The sequence below is a fragment of the Oncorhynchus mykiss genome, chromosome 13 (assembly GCF_013265735.2).
Source record: "Oncorhynchus mykiss isolate Arlee chromosome 13, USDA_OmykA_1.1, whole genome shotgun sequence".
NCBI lineage: Eukaryota > Metazoa > Chordata > Actinopteri > Salmoniformes > Salmonidae > Oncorhynchus > Oncorhynchus mykiss.
This window is the reverse complement of record NC_048577.1, coordinates 70,289,976-70,307,744: the sequence shown is the minus strand read 5'-3', so window position 1 is coordinate 70,307,744 and position 17,769 is coordinate 70,289,976. Positions and strand designations below refer to the sequence as shown.

The window sequence follows — 17,769 nt, the reverse complement described above, 5'->3', positions numbered from 1 at the left end:
AAAGATGTAGGATTGCTTCAAGTTATATTTAGTTGATTGCTAACATGAACTGAGCATCAACAACATTCCAAAGTAATCTAATAAGTTTGTGGATAACCTTTGCGCCCCACTCCTGTTGTTCAGACAGGAGTCTATTGATCAGTGTACACTGAGCAAAACATTTTGCAATGAAAACAAGAGTTTCTATTGGACAAATTCAGGTAAGTCCCACCCGTTTCGTATTCTTCTGTTAGGCTACCTGCCGCCCCTCTAACCACTAGGCTACTTGCCGCCCCGCCCCTCTAACCACTAGGCTACCTGCCGCCCCTCTAACCACTAGGCTACTTGCCGCCCCTCTAACCACTAGGCTACCTGCCGCCCCTCTAACCACTAGGCTACCTGCCACCCCTCTAAACACTAGGCTACTTGCCGCCCCGCCCCTCTAACCACTAGGCTACCTGCCGCCCCTCTAACCACTAGGCTACTTGCCGCCCCTCTAACCACTAAGCTACCTGTCGCCCCGCCCTCTAACCACTAGGCTACCTGCCACCCCTCTAAACACTAGGCAACCTGCCACCCCGCCCCTCTAACCACTAGGCTACCTGCCGCCCCTCTAAACACTAGGCTACCTGCCACCCCTCTAAACACTAGGCCCCTATGTAACTTACTTAATAATTATGTGGCTTTATTATGGCAACTAAGTCAGTAACAGTTTTCCCCCTGTCTCCAGAGCCAGGCCCAGCACACTGAACAGCAGATAATAGTTGTTTGAGAAGCTTCATCAGTTCCTGAGAGAGGATTGAGGCAGTCAGGATCGCTGCCTTGAAGAACGAGGTTGAGTAGAAGATGAAGCGGATTCAAGAGAATATGGGACATTTTTAGGGTAAGACGCTAGAGGCAGGTTGATTTTTTGCTAAATAACGTTGTGATGTCATTGAGTGATAGCGTAAAACTGCGTCTTTGCGTAGAATACACAACAACGTTACTCAAATTGACTGGCCATCTCAGCGAAAAGATGAGATGGAGATGGATTGAGACAGACTCTCACTGATGGGATCCAAACCCTAGAGCATTAACTGGGACGAGTTGACATCTCGTTCCTTCAGGTCACGAGTCCAGACTGCTCACTCTAAGACCGGTGTTGCCAACAAATGTTTAGGGTAAGACGCTAGAGGCAGGTTGATTTGTTGCTAAATGACGTTGTGATGTCATTGAGTGATAGCGTAAAACTGCGTCTTTACGTAGAATACACAACTACGTTACTCAAATTGACTGGCCATCTCAGCGAAAAATATGATTTGACATCTGTTCAGGTTCAGACTCCCACTCTCTTTTCTGTTCTTCTGGCTGTACAATTTTGATTGATGTTGTAAGTTCTGTTCAAGATCAAACATTCGTGACCAACTATATTCATTGGGTTTGGTTTGTTAAACCCGTGCCGCTGCAGTCGTCCAACAATGATTTGCAATTTGTTGAAATTGCCGCTGCCTGTGCACGAGCTGAGCGCCTGCTGCTGACGTCACTCACAATGCACTTTTGCAGCCAGGCACGTGTGTGGTGACCGAGCGTGTGACAGAGGAGAAAAACGTTTTTGTGTCATTTAGAGGGAAAATGCGTGCATTTTAACATGAGTCGCTTTTCAAAAGTCGCTAAAAGTTCAAAATAAATGTTTTTAAAGTAGCTAAATTTGTTGCTAGGTGCTGTTTGAAAAAAAAAGTTTCCAGAGTAGTCACATGATTTGGAGGTTTGATTGATTGAGATTGATTGATTCATTTGATTACCTCTTTTACCCTCCGACAGAAGTATAAAACCATGATTGCGTTCTTATGACTTGATAAATAAATGTATTTTTCTTGGTCAATCTCCTGTTTATACATCGCCTGTGTTCCGTGGCTTTTAATATGGAAAATTCACAGGACATTTTCCCCGGGACTTTTATTTTGACACAATTCAAGGCGGAGGGTAGAGGCGTGGCTAGCTTCACAATGCTCATTGATTGGCTCTAAATATCCTGATGGCCTCTCCCCATTTTCCATATTCTGGTCAGCTGAGGATTCGGTCAGTCATGTGACTGACATCTGACATGACACAATAGTGTAATGAAAAGTGTTGTCATTGTGAAGTTCTTGTGAACAAGTCGGGATGATGGGGTTGACGAAAACAAGCGCTTGCAGCGTTGTGTTGCTACTTGTCGTGGCAATTGATACAGGTAAGTAGTTAGCTCTGTCGAGTAATTGTGTCCGATATATCGGTGTTTCAAATGGTTCAATTCCAGTTTGAATACTAACTGCGCCGTTATCCAAACATGCTTGAAATCACGACGGTGACTCCACAGAGTTTAGTTCGCTAAGTACGGTGACTCAGGCTCCAGCAATCAAATTGATTAAATCGATGAATGTGCTTTACTTGGTTGTGTTTCATGTCAGCGTTCAATGTGAAAGCAAAAGTTGTCTAGCTACTATGTTAACGTTTTCCTGATCAGAAACCCCCCACTGCGCTGTTCCACGACGTCTACTGCAGCAATCAGGGCTGGGGATTTTGCCATTAGACTGCATTTTTAAGGCCAACCTTAGCATTTTTAATAACATCACTTCAATGTCTCCAAATCCCCAACTCTTGTATGCAGGGTTCTCGAATCCCCTAAAATCTAAAGAGTCCTGGGGATATGTTGACGTACGCGAGGGGGCACATATGTTCTGGTGGCTTTACTATGCTGACAGCCCGTCCGCCAGCTACTCCCAGCTGCCTCTCGTGATGTGGCTGCAGGTGAGTAACTTTACACTCCACTAGTCTACACTATACTACTCTCTTACCTATCTAGAAGTGAAGTGGGTAACCTTACACTACACGACTCTTACCTAGCTACAAGTGGGTATCCTTACACCACAGGTGGTTGGTAGAACCTTAATTGGGGAGGACAGGCTCATGATAATGACTGGAGCGGAACTGTAAGAGATACATCCTCTACCCTCCCTCCCTCTGTAAGAGATACATCCTCTACCCTCCCTCCCTTTGTAAGAGATACATCCTCTACCCTCCCTCCCTCTGTAAGAGATACATCCTTTACCATCCCTCCCTCTGTATCTCTTACAGGGAGAGGGAGGGAGGGTAGAGGATGTATCTCTAATAGTGGTACATGTCTCCATTCCAGGGAGGCCCGGGAGGATCAGGCTGTGGCTTCGGGAACTTTGAAGAGATCGGACCCCTGGACAGAGACCTTGAGCCTAGGAAAAACTCCTGGGTAAACCTCACACACACACACACACACGGCTCATCAATGGAAAGTGGATGTCAGTGTTTAAGGTGTGTGTGTGTGTGTTTTGCCCCTGCAGGTTCAGTACTCCAGTGTATTGTTCGTAGATAACCCGGTAGGAACAGGCTTCAGCTACACGGACTCAGACGAGGCCTTCGCTACTGACGTGGCTACGGTCGCCTCCGACATGCTGGTGCTGCTCAAACAGTTCTTCAACAAGGAGGAACAGTTCCAGGTGGGTTCAGCTTCACACGGGTCGGCTCACTAGGGGTGAGTTCAGAACGGTGGTCGGCTCACCAGGGGTGAGTGTCAGAACGGTGTTCAGCCTCACACGGGTCGGATCACCAGGGGTGAGTTTCGGAACGGTGTTCAGCTTCTAATTCAGTGGAAACGGTGCCGGGAGGACCAGTTGGAGAACGGTGTGATTATGGAGGCACAGAGGGAGATTGTGTATGGCAGGGGGGGTTAAAGGTCTCATCACTAACTTATTTTCGTCATGTGGATGACGCAGGAGGTTTGAGTAAGAACAAAACAATATCTTTTTTAGGGGGGGGGTTATTATTTGGGGAGAAGAGAAAAAACCTCCAGGCCACACTGGAACATCTAAAACAACAGAAAGAATGGAGAAATGATGATGGACTTATATATTTTTAAATAACTGCTATTTTTCTGTCCCGCAAATTTGATTTGGACTTATAAATCGGTCATAAAATAAATCATCTTTGCGGCCCCCTGAATTTCGAAATCCCGATGTGACCCTCGAGCTGAGATCGACTTGAAGAGCAACCGCCCTTAAAAAACAACTTGTCATTTAGAAAACCGGTCTGTGGCTATCGATATGAGTCAAACATTTATTCTACTGTCACAATGTACTACGACGTGTGTGTGTGTATAGGATAAGTTGTCGAAGCCGATCTCGTCCAAAATAGTTTTGTGAGACTTGTTGGTCGTGACTGCATCACAACGGAAATTAATGTTGGATTTGTTTCAATCCTGCCCACCACTGGCAGCACACAAGTCATCATCAATTCAGAGGGCAGCTGCATGCAACCCAATTGTAATGACGGTGGTAAATGTGGGTTTACCTTGGATATTCCTATGGGGCTAGTTGGGCACTATCGGTAAATTACACAATGTACATGGGACAATATGTTTAACATTTCCAATAGCTCCAAATTACAATTATTTAAACCTCAAACTATCTATAAATTGTAGAAATTCATATGCAAATATTGAAAGCTTTTAATGAGAACTAAAAGATGTGAAAATATTGTCTCATTTACATCAGGGAATTTGAAAGGGCCCTAACCAGCCCAGGAGATGGGCTATCCAAAGTCAAATCAATTTTGCCACGGTCGCACACCCGCCGATTCAAACTAATTGGCAAAATAATTTGGTTAACTCTTCCCACCTGCAAACACAAGACGACAACCAGGTCAAACCATACCCTGTAACCAACTCGTGTTTGAATTCAGTCATGGGCTGCTAGCATTTCTTAATGAACCAAATCCAAATCAGGAAGTGCAGTCCCCCTTTTAAGTTTCAGTCCTGGGATTTTGTTGTTGCTTAAACTCGTGTGTGTGTGGTGTGTGTGTGTGTTGCACAAGTTTTGCCATTTTTCAAATGGTCACACCCATATTGATCAGACCACACCAAACAGGAGAAAACATACCTCAAAGGCTCAGTTTCTGAGGAAACGTTTCATTCAGTACAAACAGTCACGCAAATGTTGAACCGACCTGAACGCACCCCAGGAGTCTCCTCTAGGGAGGGAGGGATGTATTTCAAAGTATTGGAACAGGGCTGTATTGGCTCAAACTACTCAATGCATTTACATTATTTTTATTTTTAACCTATTGTTATTTTTTTTGTCTTCTCCAGAGCGTGCCCTTCTACATATTCTCAGAGTCCTATGGAGGGAAGATGGCTGCCGCGATCTCACTGGAACTCACTAAGGTAGGCACAAATTACATCCCCAATGGCATCCTATTCCCTGTACAGTGTATATATGGGCTGTGGTCGAAAGCAGTGCACTGCGAAGGGAGAAGGGGAGCCATTTGGGATGAGAACCTACTGTCTCTGCTGTGGGGAAACCCTTTTCCAGTTCTAACACTTGGTATGTAAGTGAATAGGAACCACGCATGGAGAAACTGGTAGCTCAGTTGTACCTGACTCGATAATGGAACAGGGTTTTCAAACTAAAGACTGATATTCCCTGTCATGTGTTGAGCCATGCATGACACAGAGAGGAACTAATGACTGGTGCTAAGTTGGGGCCTACTTCCTCAAACCTCTACCCACACTGGTCAGGACAGTACCTTGGGTTCCTGTCTGTCTCGGTCTTTCTGGCTGTCTCTGTCTCTCTCAATTCAATATACTTTAATGACATGGGAGGAGTTGTGCCTCTTGTCTATAGATATTCAAGAGAATAATTGACTGATTTAATTCCTGGAATAATTCATTGATCTGATTTGATTACTGTATTATTGGCTGTATGTTTGTTTACTCCATGTGTAACTCTGTGTCGTTGTATGTGTCGAACTGCTTTGCTTTATCTTGACCAGGTCGCAGTTGTAAATGAGAACTTGTTCTCAACTAGCCTACCTGGTTAAATAAAGGTGAAATAAATAAAATAAAATTTGGTTATCCTATCCAAATGAATCTGAGGGTCACCATTTAAGGGTTGGATTGGAGCCCTTTTGAGTAAACTGTATCAGTAGTTATCACTAGCCGTTCTACCATTTAATCCTATTTCAACAATAGTCTTAATGAACAGTCAATTACTCCATTATCATTCTGAAGTCGTCAAGCTCTGAAACGTCAAGAAACCCAATCGCTCACAAATTAACTCAACGCCAAAAAGAAATCAGTTTGAAGGTTTTATTTACTAGACTAAATGAGGTAGTTAATGGAATATCATAAACAGGGTAAAACGGAATACAACTCAGTCATTGAGGGGAGAATCTCCACAGGTCAATATCAATGAATTCCGTACTCAATAGTACATTCACCAGACTTGTAATCAGCTGATGCCGCCACACTCTGGTTTCCCTTCTGAACTGGCTACGCTTAATGTCTCAGTCCAGGAAATGTAAAGTCTATTAGAGTTGTCTTGGTTATTTCTCTGATTTCCCCCGGCATGTCTGGTGAACTCAGTCTATTGGTCTTGAATGAGCAACAGTGGGTTCCACAGGGTCCTCTGGGGGGGGGGGGGGGGGGGGGGGGGGGTGATTTGCTTCTCTCTGCGTAGGTAAAATTCTTGTCGATCGGTTTTTGGTTTCCAAGGAGATGGGCTCATTCGTTCAAAGGGTGTGGCCTCGAAGAAACTTGATCTGCTGTCTGTTACCAGATCCTGTCATTTTATAGGGATACTCAAAGAGGACGGGCTCTAGTAGCCTTGACAACGTGGCACGGGAACGCCCACCGTTGATTCGGAGAAACCCCCGCACATTTTCAAAGTTCATATGAGGATAATTGTCCACAACATAGTTTTCTTGTACAGAAGCTCTGCAGTCTCTGCCCTGAAATGCGTAGCCGGTCGGTACCCAGCACTGGTTGTGTAAAGGTGTGTGCATTCATGCAAAATACCCGTTATGTTGCTTTTCTGACGTTGGAGGATCAGAAGGGAAATATCACATTGCTCCGAGTTATATCAACATGTCCTGAGTCTGTCAGTTTTTTATAAAATAATTTGTTCTTAACTGACTTGCCTAGTTAAATAAAGGTTCAAATAAAATAGTAGTGTTTAAGAAAACGTGTTTACTTTGTCATTTTGCGCTATTGGCTCCATTTTCTCTTTGTCACAAAAAAACGTGACAGAAGTCCATGACTCTATTCTCTCTTTCGGTACGCGTCTCTCTTTCAGTACGCGTCTCTCTTTCGGTACGCGTCTCTCTTTCGGTACGCGTCTCTCTTTCGGTACGCGTCTCTCTTTCGGTACGCGTCTCTCTTTCGGTACACGTCTCTCTTTCGGTACGCGTCTCTTGGCTCTCAAGCCTGGCTGGTGGTAAACCCATGCAAGATCACAATGTGTACTGCTGACAGACTGTCTTCTGACCTCCTCAGGCCATTCAGTCGTAAAGGTAGAGCAGTTTATTCGTCTTGTGATCGCTTGAAATACAGAACTGTAAATCTGGGATGTAGCACTCTGTTCTCCATCAACCCCAACTGAGGGGGGACTTCACTTAATCAAATCAAATGTATTTATAAAGCCCTTCGTACATCAGCTGATATCTCAAAGTGCTGTACAGAAACCCAGCCTAAAACCCCAAACAGCAAGCAATGCAGGTGTAGAAGCACGGTGGCTAGGAAAAACTCCCTAGAAAGGCCAAAACCTAGAGAGGAACCAGGCTATGTGGGGTGGCCAGTCCTCTTCTGGCTGTGCCGGATGGAGATAACAGAACATGGCCAAGATGTTCAAATGTTCATAAATGATCAGCATGGTCCAATAATAATAATAAGGCAGAACAGTTGAAACTTCATAAGCTCTCGGCACCACAAGTAAAACCTTTCCATTGTCAAAGTCAACGTGTAACAACGATGGGCAACTAAGACTTGGAATATACTGGGCTGTTAGTGATGAAGCAATAATAATTATCTTTATGGTGGTAATAATATTAACAGCAATTACAATACATAATGAGCATTTTCTGGTACCCGTTGTAAAATGACTGTTAGTAATGTCATGTTAAAGACAAGTAATTGTGTGTTTGTCTCTCTCACTCACCAATTGTCTACTGTTCTAACACATCTGTCTCTCTCTCTCTGTCTCTCTCTGTCTCTCTCTGTCTCTCTAGGCCGTAGAAAAAGGAACCCTGAAGTGTAACTTTGCCGGAGTGGCTCTGGGAGACTCTTGGATCTCTCCACTGGGTCAGTATTTACCTCCGAGCACGGAGCATCTGGACGCCCACTTAGAGCATCTGGACGCCCACTTAGAGCATCTGGACGGCCACTTAGAGCATCTGGACGCCCACTTAGAGCATCTGGACGCCCACTTAGAGCATCTGGACGCCCACTTGGAGCATCCGGACGCCCACTTGGAGCATCCGGACGCCCACTTGGAGCATCCGGACGCCCACTTGGAGCATCCGGACGCCCACTTGGAGCATCCGGACGCCCACTTGGAGCATCCGGACGCCCACTTGGAGCATCCGGACGCCCACTTGGAGCATCCGGACGCCCACTTGGAGCATCCGGACGCCCACTTGGAGCATCCGGACGCCCACTTGGAGCATCCGGACGCCCACTTGGAGCATCCGGACGCCCACTTGGAGCATCCGGACGCCCACTTGGAGCATCCGGACGCCCACTTGGAGCATCCGGACGCCCACTTGGAGCATCCGGACGCCCACTTGGAGCATCCGGACGCCCACTTGGAGCATCCGGACGCCCACTTGGAGCATCCGGACGCCCACTTGGAGCATCCGGACGCCCACTTGGAGCATCCGGACGCCCACTTGGAGCATCCGGACGCCCACTTGGAGCATCCGGACGCCCACTTGGAGCATCCGGACGCCCACTTGGAGCATCCGGACGCCCACTTGGAGCATCCGGACGCCCACTTGGAGCATCCGGACGCCCACTTGGAGCATCCGGACGCCCACTTGGAGCATCCGGACGCCCACTTGGAGCATCCGGACGCCCACTTGGAGCATCCGGACGCCCACTTGGAGCATCCGGACGCCCACTTAGAAGAATGTCAGAACATGACTTTTCCCTTGTGAATATCAGATAATGTCTGATAGAACCTTCATCAGACAGCTGTTTTAAAAGTCAGACCACTCTGTACAACACTGTATTGGCCAGAAAGGTTTACTCTAACCCTGAAACGCCTGAGATTTACCACTAGTGTCCAGTTCAGGCTCACTAACCACACGTGAATACGCTGTGTACCAAATGCCACATTATTCCCTATATAGTGTACTACTTACGTCAAGAGCCCTGTGGGCCCTGGTCAACCGTAGTGGCCTAACAGGAAATAAGGTGTAATTTGGTACTCCGCTGTTGTTCCCTGTGTGGTCATGTGACTGACTGAACAAACTGTTAATCTACTGCTGCAGGTTTCTCCTCTTGTAAAAACCCTGGTCTGGATGGCTCAGTCTGGATGGCTCAGTCTGGATGGCTCAGTCTGGATGGCTCAGTCTGGATGGCTCAGTCTGGATGGCTCAGTCTGGATGGCTCAGTCTGGATGGCTCAGTACAGCTTCATGCATGAGGGGGTTGTTGTACTGTTCAGGTCAAAGTCACCAGGGGTGTGTTCATAAGTGCACGCCCGTAGCAAACTGTTTTTGCAACGTGAACACGCATTTCTTATTGGAATAGTTCGGGTAGGTCCTCTTTCGGTTTCAGCCCTCGTTCTGCGTTGTTCCACCCCCCCCTGGCTAGCTAACCAGTGTGTTCCCTACTGACGGTATAACCCTGGGTAGTGTTCAGTATGGCACCACTGTATTGGATGAGTCCAGGTAGCCCCCTTCCGTTTCCCATTTTGTTATTGTCCCATTCGGTGCCTAATGAACTGCACAGCAAAGCAAACTTTCTTCTCCTCTTCATTTGCAGACTCTGTTATGACCTGGGGTCCTTATCTGTACACCACGGTGAGTCTCTCTCACACACACACACACACACACACTCACACTCACACACACTCACACTCACACACACTCACACACACACACACACACAGCCTAGTAAAATGCGTTTTCCATGTTTTGTTTTTTTTACAGGCACATTTAGCTTTTGATGTGTTTTACATTCTGTAGTTCTTTCTGCAGACGGGGTTGTTTAAAGTCTGGAGAATACTAAATGCAGCTTGTTTTGGTACCTGGGTATTGTAGTTTTTCTCTTCGACTGTCTCCCCATTGTCGTCCAGTCCCTGCTAGATGACTACGGCCTGCGGGAGGTGAACAGTGATGCATGTTGGGTAATGTAGTTCTCTGACCCGTCTCCCCGTTGTCCTCCAGTCCCTGCTAGATGACTACGGCCTGCGGGAGGTGAGCAGTGCAGCAGAGGCGGTGAAGCAGGCGGTGGATCAGGGGCAGTACCTGAAGGCCACAGAGCTCTGGTCTGTCACTGAGAGTGTCGTGGAACAGGTCAGTACCTGAAGGCCACAGAGCTCTGGTCTGTCACTGAGAGTGTCGTGGAACAGGTCAGTTATCTGAAGGCCACAGAGCTCTGGTCTGTCACTGAGAGTGTCGTGGAACAGGTCAGTGGTGTTGGTGTGAATCACTGAGAGTGTTGTGGAACAGGTCAGTGGTGTGTGTTGGTGTGAATCACTGAGAGTGTCGTGGAACAGGTCAGTGGTGTGTGTTGGTGTGAATCACTGAGAGTGTTGTGGAACAGGTCAGTGGTGTGTGTTGGTGTGAATCACTGAGAGTGTTGTGGAACAGGTCGTTGGTGTGAATCACTGAGAGTGTTGTGGAACAGGTCAGTGGTGTTTGTGTGAACGCCATGGTCATTCAGCTCCCGTCTGATTTTCAGAACACAAACGGAGTGAACTTCTACAACATCCTCACCCAGGAACCTGATGAGGAGATGTCCTCCGTGGCTGGAGAAGGATTCCTCTGTAAGATGCCTTTTCAGTTCCGTCTTTTAAACGAGAGAATAATAACAAACAAAAAACAGGTTTATTTGAACATCCTGGTACATATATGCAGAAACATACATAAAATATGTTGTCATACAATATTTAAAACACAAGTAAAAAAGGTTTTGATACAAATGATACAGTCTGTGAAAAGATGGTCCTTACTAGATTACACCGTCACTTCCTGTTTATTAAGTTGGTCTACTTTCCGTGGTCCCTCCCACAGCTCTGCTGATGCGGCACCACATTAGCCCCCTCCACCGCCAATCACTGAGCCAGTTGATGAACGGGCCAATCAGGAAGAAGCTGGGAATCATCCCTCAGAACGTCACCTGGGGAGGTAAGACACTGCTACTGGGTCAAAAAATGGATTCATTTTAAAAAGTGCTTCTTTTGTTTTAAAGCTGCAATTATTGAACTTTTTTGGCAACCTGACCAAATTCACATAGACGTATGTTTTATAAATCTCTCATTCTACTTGAAAGGAAGTCTAGGAAGCGGTAGATCTATTCTATGTGTGCTATTTCTATGCTTCACATTCTTAAGTTACATTTTGTGCGTCTTGGACACCAGCTTCAAACAGCTCAAATACAATATTTTTGGTTATGGAAAGCTATTGCACCGCGCTTTAGATGGTACAGTGATTCTCTACACAATGACTGTTTTGTCACAAACTGAAATTAGGCGAACTATTTAAAAAATGTGCCCTCTCTGACCTCTCATATCTCCCGCTCCACTTCTCAATCTCTCACCCTTCTCTCACCACCACCTCCCTCCTTCCCTCTTTCCCCCTCTAGGTCAGGCTGAGGCAGTGTTCAGCAGCATGTCAGGTGACTTCATGAAGCCAGTGGTGGACGTGGTGGATCAACTGTTGGATGCCGGGGTCAACGTCACCGTCTACAACGGACAGCTGGACCTCATAGTGGACACCATGGGTCAGTGATGTGATGATGTGATGTGGATCTGGACAGGGGGGGTGATGTGGATCTGGACAGGGGGGGTGATGTGGATCTGGACAGGGGGGGTGATGTTGATCTGGACAGGGGGGTGATGTGGATCTGGACGGGGGATCTGAACAGGGGTGGTGATGTTGATCTGGACGGGGGGGTGATGTGGATCTGGACGGGGGATCTGAACAGGGTGGTGATGTTGATCTGGACATTATTTTTCAACAGCAGGAATCCGATTGTGGTCTTAATTAAAGTGGTATTGACAGGATGGACTGGAGCACATTATTACCAAGGAGGGGGAGGAGTTTAGAATGGAAGAACTCCCTCAAACTGTTATTCCATAGGCTGGGATCCGCCACAGGCTGTTATTCCGCCACAGGCTGTTATTCCGCCACAGGCTGTTATTCCGCCACAGGCTGTTATTCCGCCACAGGCTGTTATTCCGCCACAGGCTGTTATTCCGCCACAGGCTGGGATTCCGCCACAGGCTGTTATTCCACAGACTGGGATCCGCCACAGGCTGTTATTCCACAGGCTGGGATCCGCCACAGGCTGTTATTCCACCACAGGCTGGGATCCGCCACAGGCTGTTCTTCCACCACAGGCTGGGATCCGCCACAGGCTGTTCTTCCACAGGCTGGGATCCTCCACAGGCTGGGATCCGCCACAGGCTGTTATTCCACAGGCTGGGATCCGCCACAGGCTGTTATTCCACAGGCTGGGATCCGCCACAGGCTGTTATTCCACAGGCTGGGATCCACCACAGGCTGTTATTCCACAGGCTGGGATCCTCCACAGGCTGGGATCTGCCACAGGCTGCTATTCCACAGGCTGGGATCTGCCACAGGCTGCTATTCCACAGGCTGGGATCCACCACAGGCTGTTATTCCACAGGCTGGGATCCACACTATGCATCTGTTGCAAGATCACATTTTGTTTACTGGTTGTCCACTGGTCTCAAAAACAATGATTGACGGGCAGTTTAAACATCTTCAATTCAACCATTATTGGGTTACAATACACATTTGTGAACAGCCGTCCACAACAACCACAATCCTTATGGCGCAAATAGCTAAATGAGAGAGCAGCAGTGTGATTCACATCAATGCGCTATGAAGATCTCATAAGTGATATCCGTGTTGCCGTAGACTACACCACTGCTGTCCTCCTGACCTCCAAGCGTTTATTCAGGTTGGATAACCTTTGGATGCCGACAGAAGTCGCACCATTGGAAGACCATAGTTTGGACTGTAGTTTACAAAAGCCCATTCCTGCTCTTTTCTCGCAAATCCATCAAGCACATTTGGTTTGTCATCATCGTGGTTTCTGATTGGTGGTCATCATTTGGTGTGTCATCATAGTGGTTTCTGATTGGTGGTCATCATCTGGCGTGTCATCGTGGTTTCTGATTGGTGGTCATCATTTGGCGGGTCATCATAGTGGTTTCTGATTGGTGGTCATCATTGTGTGTCATAGTGGTTTCTGATTGGTGGTCACATTAGGATAGTCATCGTAGTGGTTTCTGATTGGTGGTCATCATTGTGTCAGTGGTTTCTGATTAGTGGTCATTTGGTGTGTCGCCATAGTGGTTTCTGATTGGTGGTCATCATTGTGTCATAGTGGTTTCTGATTGGTGGTCATCATTGTGTCATAGTGGTTTCTGATTGGTGGTCATCATTGTGTCATAGTGGTTTCTGATTGGTGGTCATCATTGTGTCATAGTGGTTTCTGATTGGTGGTCATCATTGTGTCATAGTGGTTTCTGATTGGTGGTCATCATTAGGTGTGTCGCCATAGTGGTTTCTGATTGGTGGTCATCATTAGGTGAGTCGCCATAGTGGTTTCTGATTGGTGGTCATCATTAGGTGTGTCGCCATAGTGGTTTCTGATTGGTGGTCATCATTAGGTGTGTCATCATAGTGGTTTCTGATTGGTGGTCATTAGGTGTGTCAGTGGTTTCTGATTGGTGGTCATCATTAGGTGTGTCAGTGGTTTCTGATTGGTGGTCATCATTAGGTGTGTCATCATAGTGGTTTCTGATTGGTGGTCATCATTGTGTCATAGTGGTTTCTGATTGGTGGTCAGACTGTCTCAGGTGGAACAAACTTAAACTTACGCCTTTTTTCAATGTTGAAGATTTTTCCGCAAACATTATTTCTGAATTTAAAAGTAATGAGTGATCTAGTTATTCAAAAGTATCTGTAGTCATCTGATTATATTTTAGCTGGTAACGGATTAGTTTATATTTTTTATAATCCGTTACTCCCCAACCCTGGCTATAGTGAGGTCAACCATTAATCAATATTACCATTAATACATTGACTATTGGTCCCTGATACTTTCATGCATGAGGATTGTTGATTGGATACAGATGATCAATTGATCACTGATTTGATTTTTGTCCAATCACAGGTCAGGAGCAATGGGTGAAGCAGCTGAAGTGGGTGGGGCTCCAGAGCTTCAGCCAAATGAAATGGACTGCCCTCGATGACCCCGCCTTCCCGGGTGTGACCGGCGCCTTCTACAAGACCTACAAGAACTTCTCCTTCTACTGGATCCTCAAGGCTGGTCACATGGTGAGGAAACAGAAACATGTGTCCTAAAATCTCTCTTCTTTTCAACATTTATATTTATTAGCTTTTCAAACGGGGTCAAGCATCAGAGTTGGAACAGGAATAATGATCTCTCCTTTTCTCCCAAAGTGTAACCTTGTTTTACTTCCCTTTTATGGGTTTGGAAACAAACTGACTGGTTTATGGAAACATCCTCTATAGCCCATGCCTACATCAATCCGTTGTTTTTACAATGGGGGAAGAGTAGTGAATGAGTGTACACTTCAGGAGGGAGAGATTATTGGGACGTGAACCCTAGTGTCGGAGTAGGAAGGTGATATGCAGAAGATTGAACCCCAGTATTCAGTCATTATAGCCTTTTCATTGGGAATATCTCAATTGCGTCCTCTCTCTCCTTCTCAAAGCCTGTTGGAGGAGAAGATGAGAGGGGAGGGGCCTCTGGCTTTCTCATCCAATGGGTTTTTTGAGAAGGAGACAAGGAGAAATATTATGTAATTGAGATCTTCCCCTAGTATCCCTTTTTTGTCTTGCACTCCCATGATTCATTGCTCTCTCTCTCTCTGTTATCAGATCCCCTCGGACCAGGGACCCATGGCACTGCAGATGCTGAAGATGATCACACAGCAGGACTGACACACACACACTCGCACTTAATAACACACACACACGCATACCGCACACACTAGAGCTGGACGATATGGAGACCAACAAATCCAGATTGTGATATATTTCCTTTTTTTAAAATTTGTTGCAATATTGTTAAATCAGTTATTTTGGGGGGAGGTGTGCTAAAGCTGGACCACATGGACTAAAAGTCCTATCGGGATGAATGGAACTATAATATGTGTTTTAATGGTTAGTTACTTTACATTAGCGAAGAGCTCGCTATCGTGATGAATGGAACTACTGTTTTTAATGGTTAGTTACTTTACACTAGCGAAGAGCTAATAAGAGCATCTTCTGTAAGATGAGGGAATGACAGCGTCTGCTAAATGACACATTTAAAAATGTAAATTAGTGGCAGGGCTCTAGACGGTGTGTTTCCAGGGCCAGGTAAGACAACTGAGATGGTAGACTACGATTCAAAAAGTAAGATATTCCCATGCCACATATCCAGGGAAGGAATGGTTGATGTGCAACCTGTCAAAAGGATCCACAATGATCACATTTTATTTTGGCCTCTTCAGAGAATTGGCTGACATCTTTGTGCCTATTGGACTGTAGGCGATATGATTCACCACCTGAGGAAGGGCGACATCAAAACACTAAGATTACTAACCGTAGATGTGATATTGTTGCTAGGTAACCACGTAGGCTGATGTCCTACAGGAACTTCCCAGCTCTAGGCCTAGGCTACTTGATGTAGGTCTTATTCACTGCAAATGGCGCGCTCCACGAGAAGGGTGTAATTGCGGCTCGCAATTCTGGGCGTTACTGCATGTGGTCATTCCTTCATCTGCAGGAACCCCTCTTTTTATAGTTCTATTGGTCCATTATTAAGTTAGGACTGTGATCGAGAGGCGGGGGTGAGCCAGTTCAGTAGGGGGGGGCGGTAAATGAACCATAACGTTGGAGGCCAACCGCCGATAAACCCCACCTTCGCCCTGTCGGACATTGCTTTCCTGCAGTTCTGTTAACGACGTCGATGGCAGGTGTTTGGCAGGCTGGAGAGAAGGACACTGTGCTAGCAAGGACTCAGGTACACAAGGCGGGAGGCAGCAGTAACTGGTTGGTTGGTAGCTAGCTAGGACTCCGTTACACAGAAGGCGGGAAGCAGCGGTAACTGGTTGGTAGCTAGCTAGGACTCCGTTACACAGAAGGCGGGAGGCAGCGGTAACTGGTTGGTATCTAGCTAGGACTCCGTTACACAAGGCGGGAGGCAGCGGTAACTGGTTGGTAGCTAGCTAGGACTCCGTTACAAGGCGGGAGGCAGCGGTAACTGGTTGGTAGCTAGCTAGGACTCCGTTACAAGGCGGGAGGCAGCGGTAACTGGTTGGTTGGTAGCTAGCTAGGACTCCGTTACACAATGCGGGAGGAAGCGGTAACTGGTTGGTTGGTAGCTAGCTAGGACTCCGTTACACAATGCGGGAGGAAGCGGTAACTGGTTGGTAGCTAGCTAGGACTCCGTTACACAATGCGGGAGGAAGCGGTAACTGGTTGGTTGGTAGCTAGCTAGGACTCCGTTACACAAGGCGAGAGGCAGCAGTAACTGGTTGGTTGCTAGCTAGCTAGGACACAGAGTTTCGTTCGCCACTCATCATTATTTTATTTCCCTTTTGACCAACATTTTAAATCTTCTAGAATATCAAGTGACCCTCAAGCATGAAGATCAAGACTAACCTACTTCATGAATTGATTTGTTTGACAATCGGATGAAAACCAGTCATGATGTTGTGTTCATGCCACATTAAAAGGTCATACATTTTCACAGTTAAATGACATGTCTTCACACAGAGGAAGTCCCGTGAAGAAAACATATGTGTCTCCTTATGGAAATCAAATGCCAGTTCGACTGATTCATCCTGGTGCCAGCCCTGAGGGACAGGCTGAGACTTTTCATAGCAGGAAACAACAATGCATAGAGTATTACTGTTGACCAGGTAATGGTTCTAGAACAATCCACATGAACGTTGTGTAGCAAAATCCCCCCCCCCCCCCCCCAAAGAATGGTTCTAGAACAATCCACAGGAATGTTGTGTAGCAAAATTCCCCCCAAAGAATGGTTCTAGAACAATCCACAGGAACGTTGTGTAGCAAAATTCCCCCCAAAGAATGGTTCTAGAACAGTCCACAGGAACGTTGTGTAGCAAAATAACCCAAAATGTATGCAAAACGATTTGGTATGAGGAAGATGGTGTCTGTAATTTTTGGTTTATCGTCCCAGCTCTAGTACGTGCACACACACACACACACACACTCTCTGATGCCAGCTGGAATGGCTCTCCGTCAGATATAAGGCAATCAGGAAGAATCACCAAATATAACCGACTGCTCAGTCCAGTATCATAGATCGAGATCAATCTATCTCGTACCACTACTGACGACCAACTGCTCAGTCCCACATCATCCATACTGTACCATTATCCACCACAAAATCTGCTTCCAGACTGGTGCACTATATAGGGAATAGGGTGCCATTTCAGATTGTGCACTATATAGGGAATAGGGTGCCATTTCAGATTGTGCACTATATAGGGAATAGGGTGCCATTTCAGATTGTGCACTATATCAGTGTTCAGCTCGTCTCTTGCAGCAGTAGCTCTGGTCCAGGGTGTTTTTTCCCCGGCTTCGCTCTTCACTATTGGAAGACACCCTGCACCAGAGCTACTACAGGGGATACGGACTGGTACTCAAGATCTGTTGATTTAACTGATTGATTTTCTTTTGTAAATTTGAGCGTGAGAACAATAAATAAAAGCTTTTTTTTCTAAAT

At 46.3% G+C, this 17,769-nt stretch overlaps 1 protein-coding gene across 2 annotated transcripts; it reads left to right on the top strand.

The window, feature by feature from the left end:
- The first annotated feature begins 1,004 nt into the window (after positions 1–1,004).
- Positions 1,005–17,768, top strand: scpep1 (serine carboxypeptidase 1). Of its 2 annotated transcripts, none has more exons than XM_036942056.1 (13): positions 1,005–1,139; positions 2,606–2,745; positions 3,131–3,220; positions 3,312–3,467; positions 5,114–5,188; positions 8,029–8,101; positions 9,787–9,824; positions 10,191–10,319; positions 10,708–10,792; positions 11,040–11,153; positions 11,611–11,748; positions 14,176–14,339; positions 14,907–17,768. In XM_036942056.1, exons 2-13 carry the CDS (start codon positions 2,671–2,673, stop codon positions 14,967–14,969), a joined length of 1,200 nt encoding a protein of 399 aa, XP_036797951.1. In that variant the 5' UTR covers positions 1,005–1,139; positions 2,606–2,670; the 3' UTR covers positions 14,970–17,768. The 2 variants fall into 2 exon arrangements, with proteins under 2 accessions (XP_036797951.1, XP_036797950.1); XM_036942055.1 differs by lacking the exon at positions 1,005–1,139 and adding an exon at positions 2,010–2,188.
- The last annotated feature ends 1 nt before the right edge of the window (position 17,769 follows it).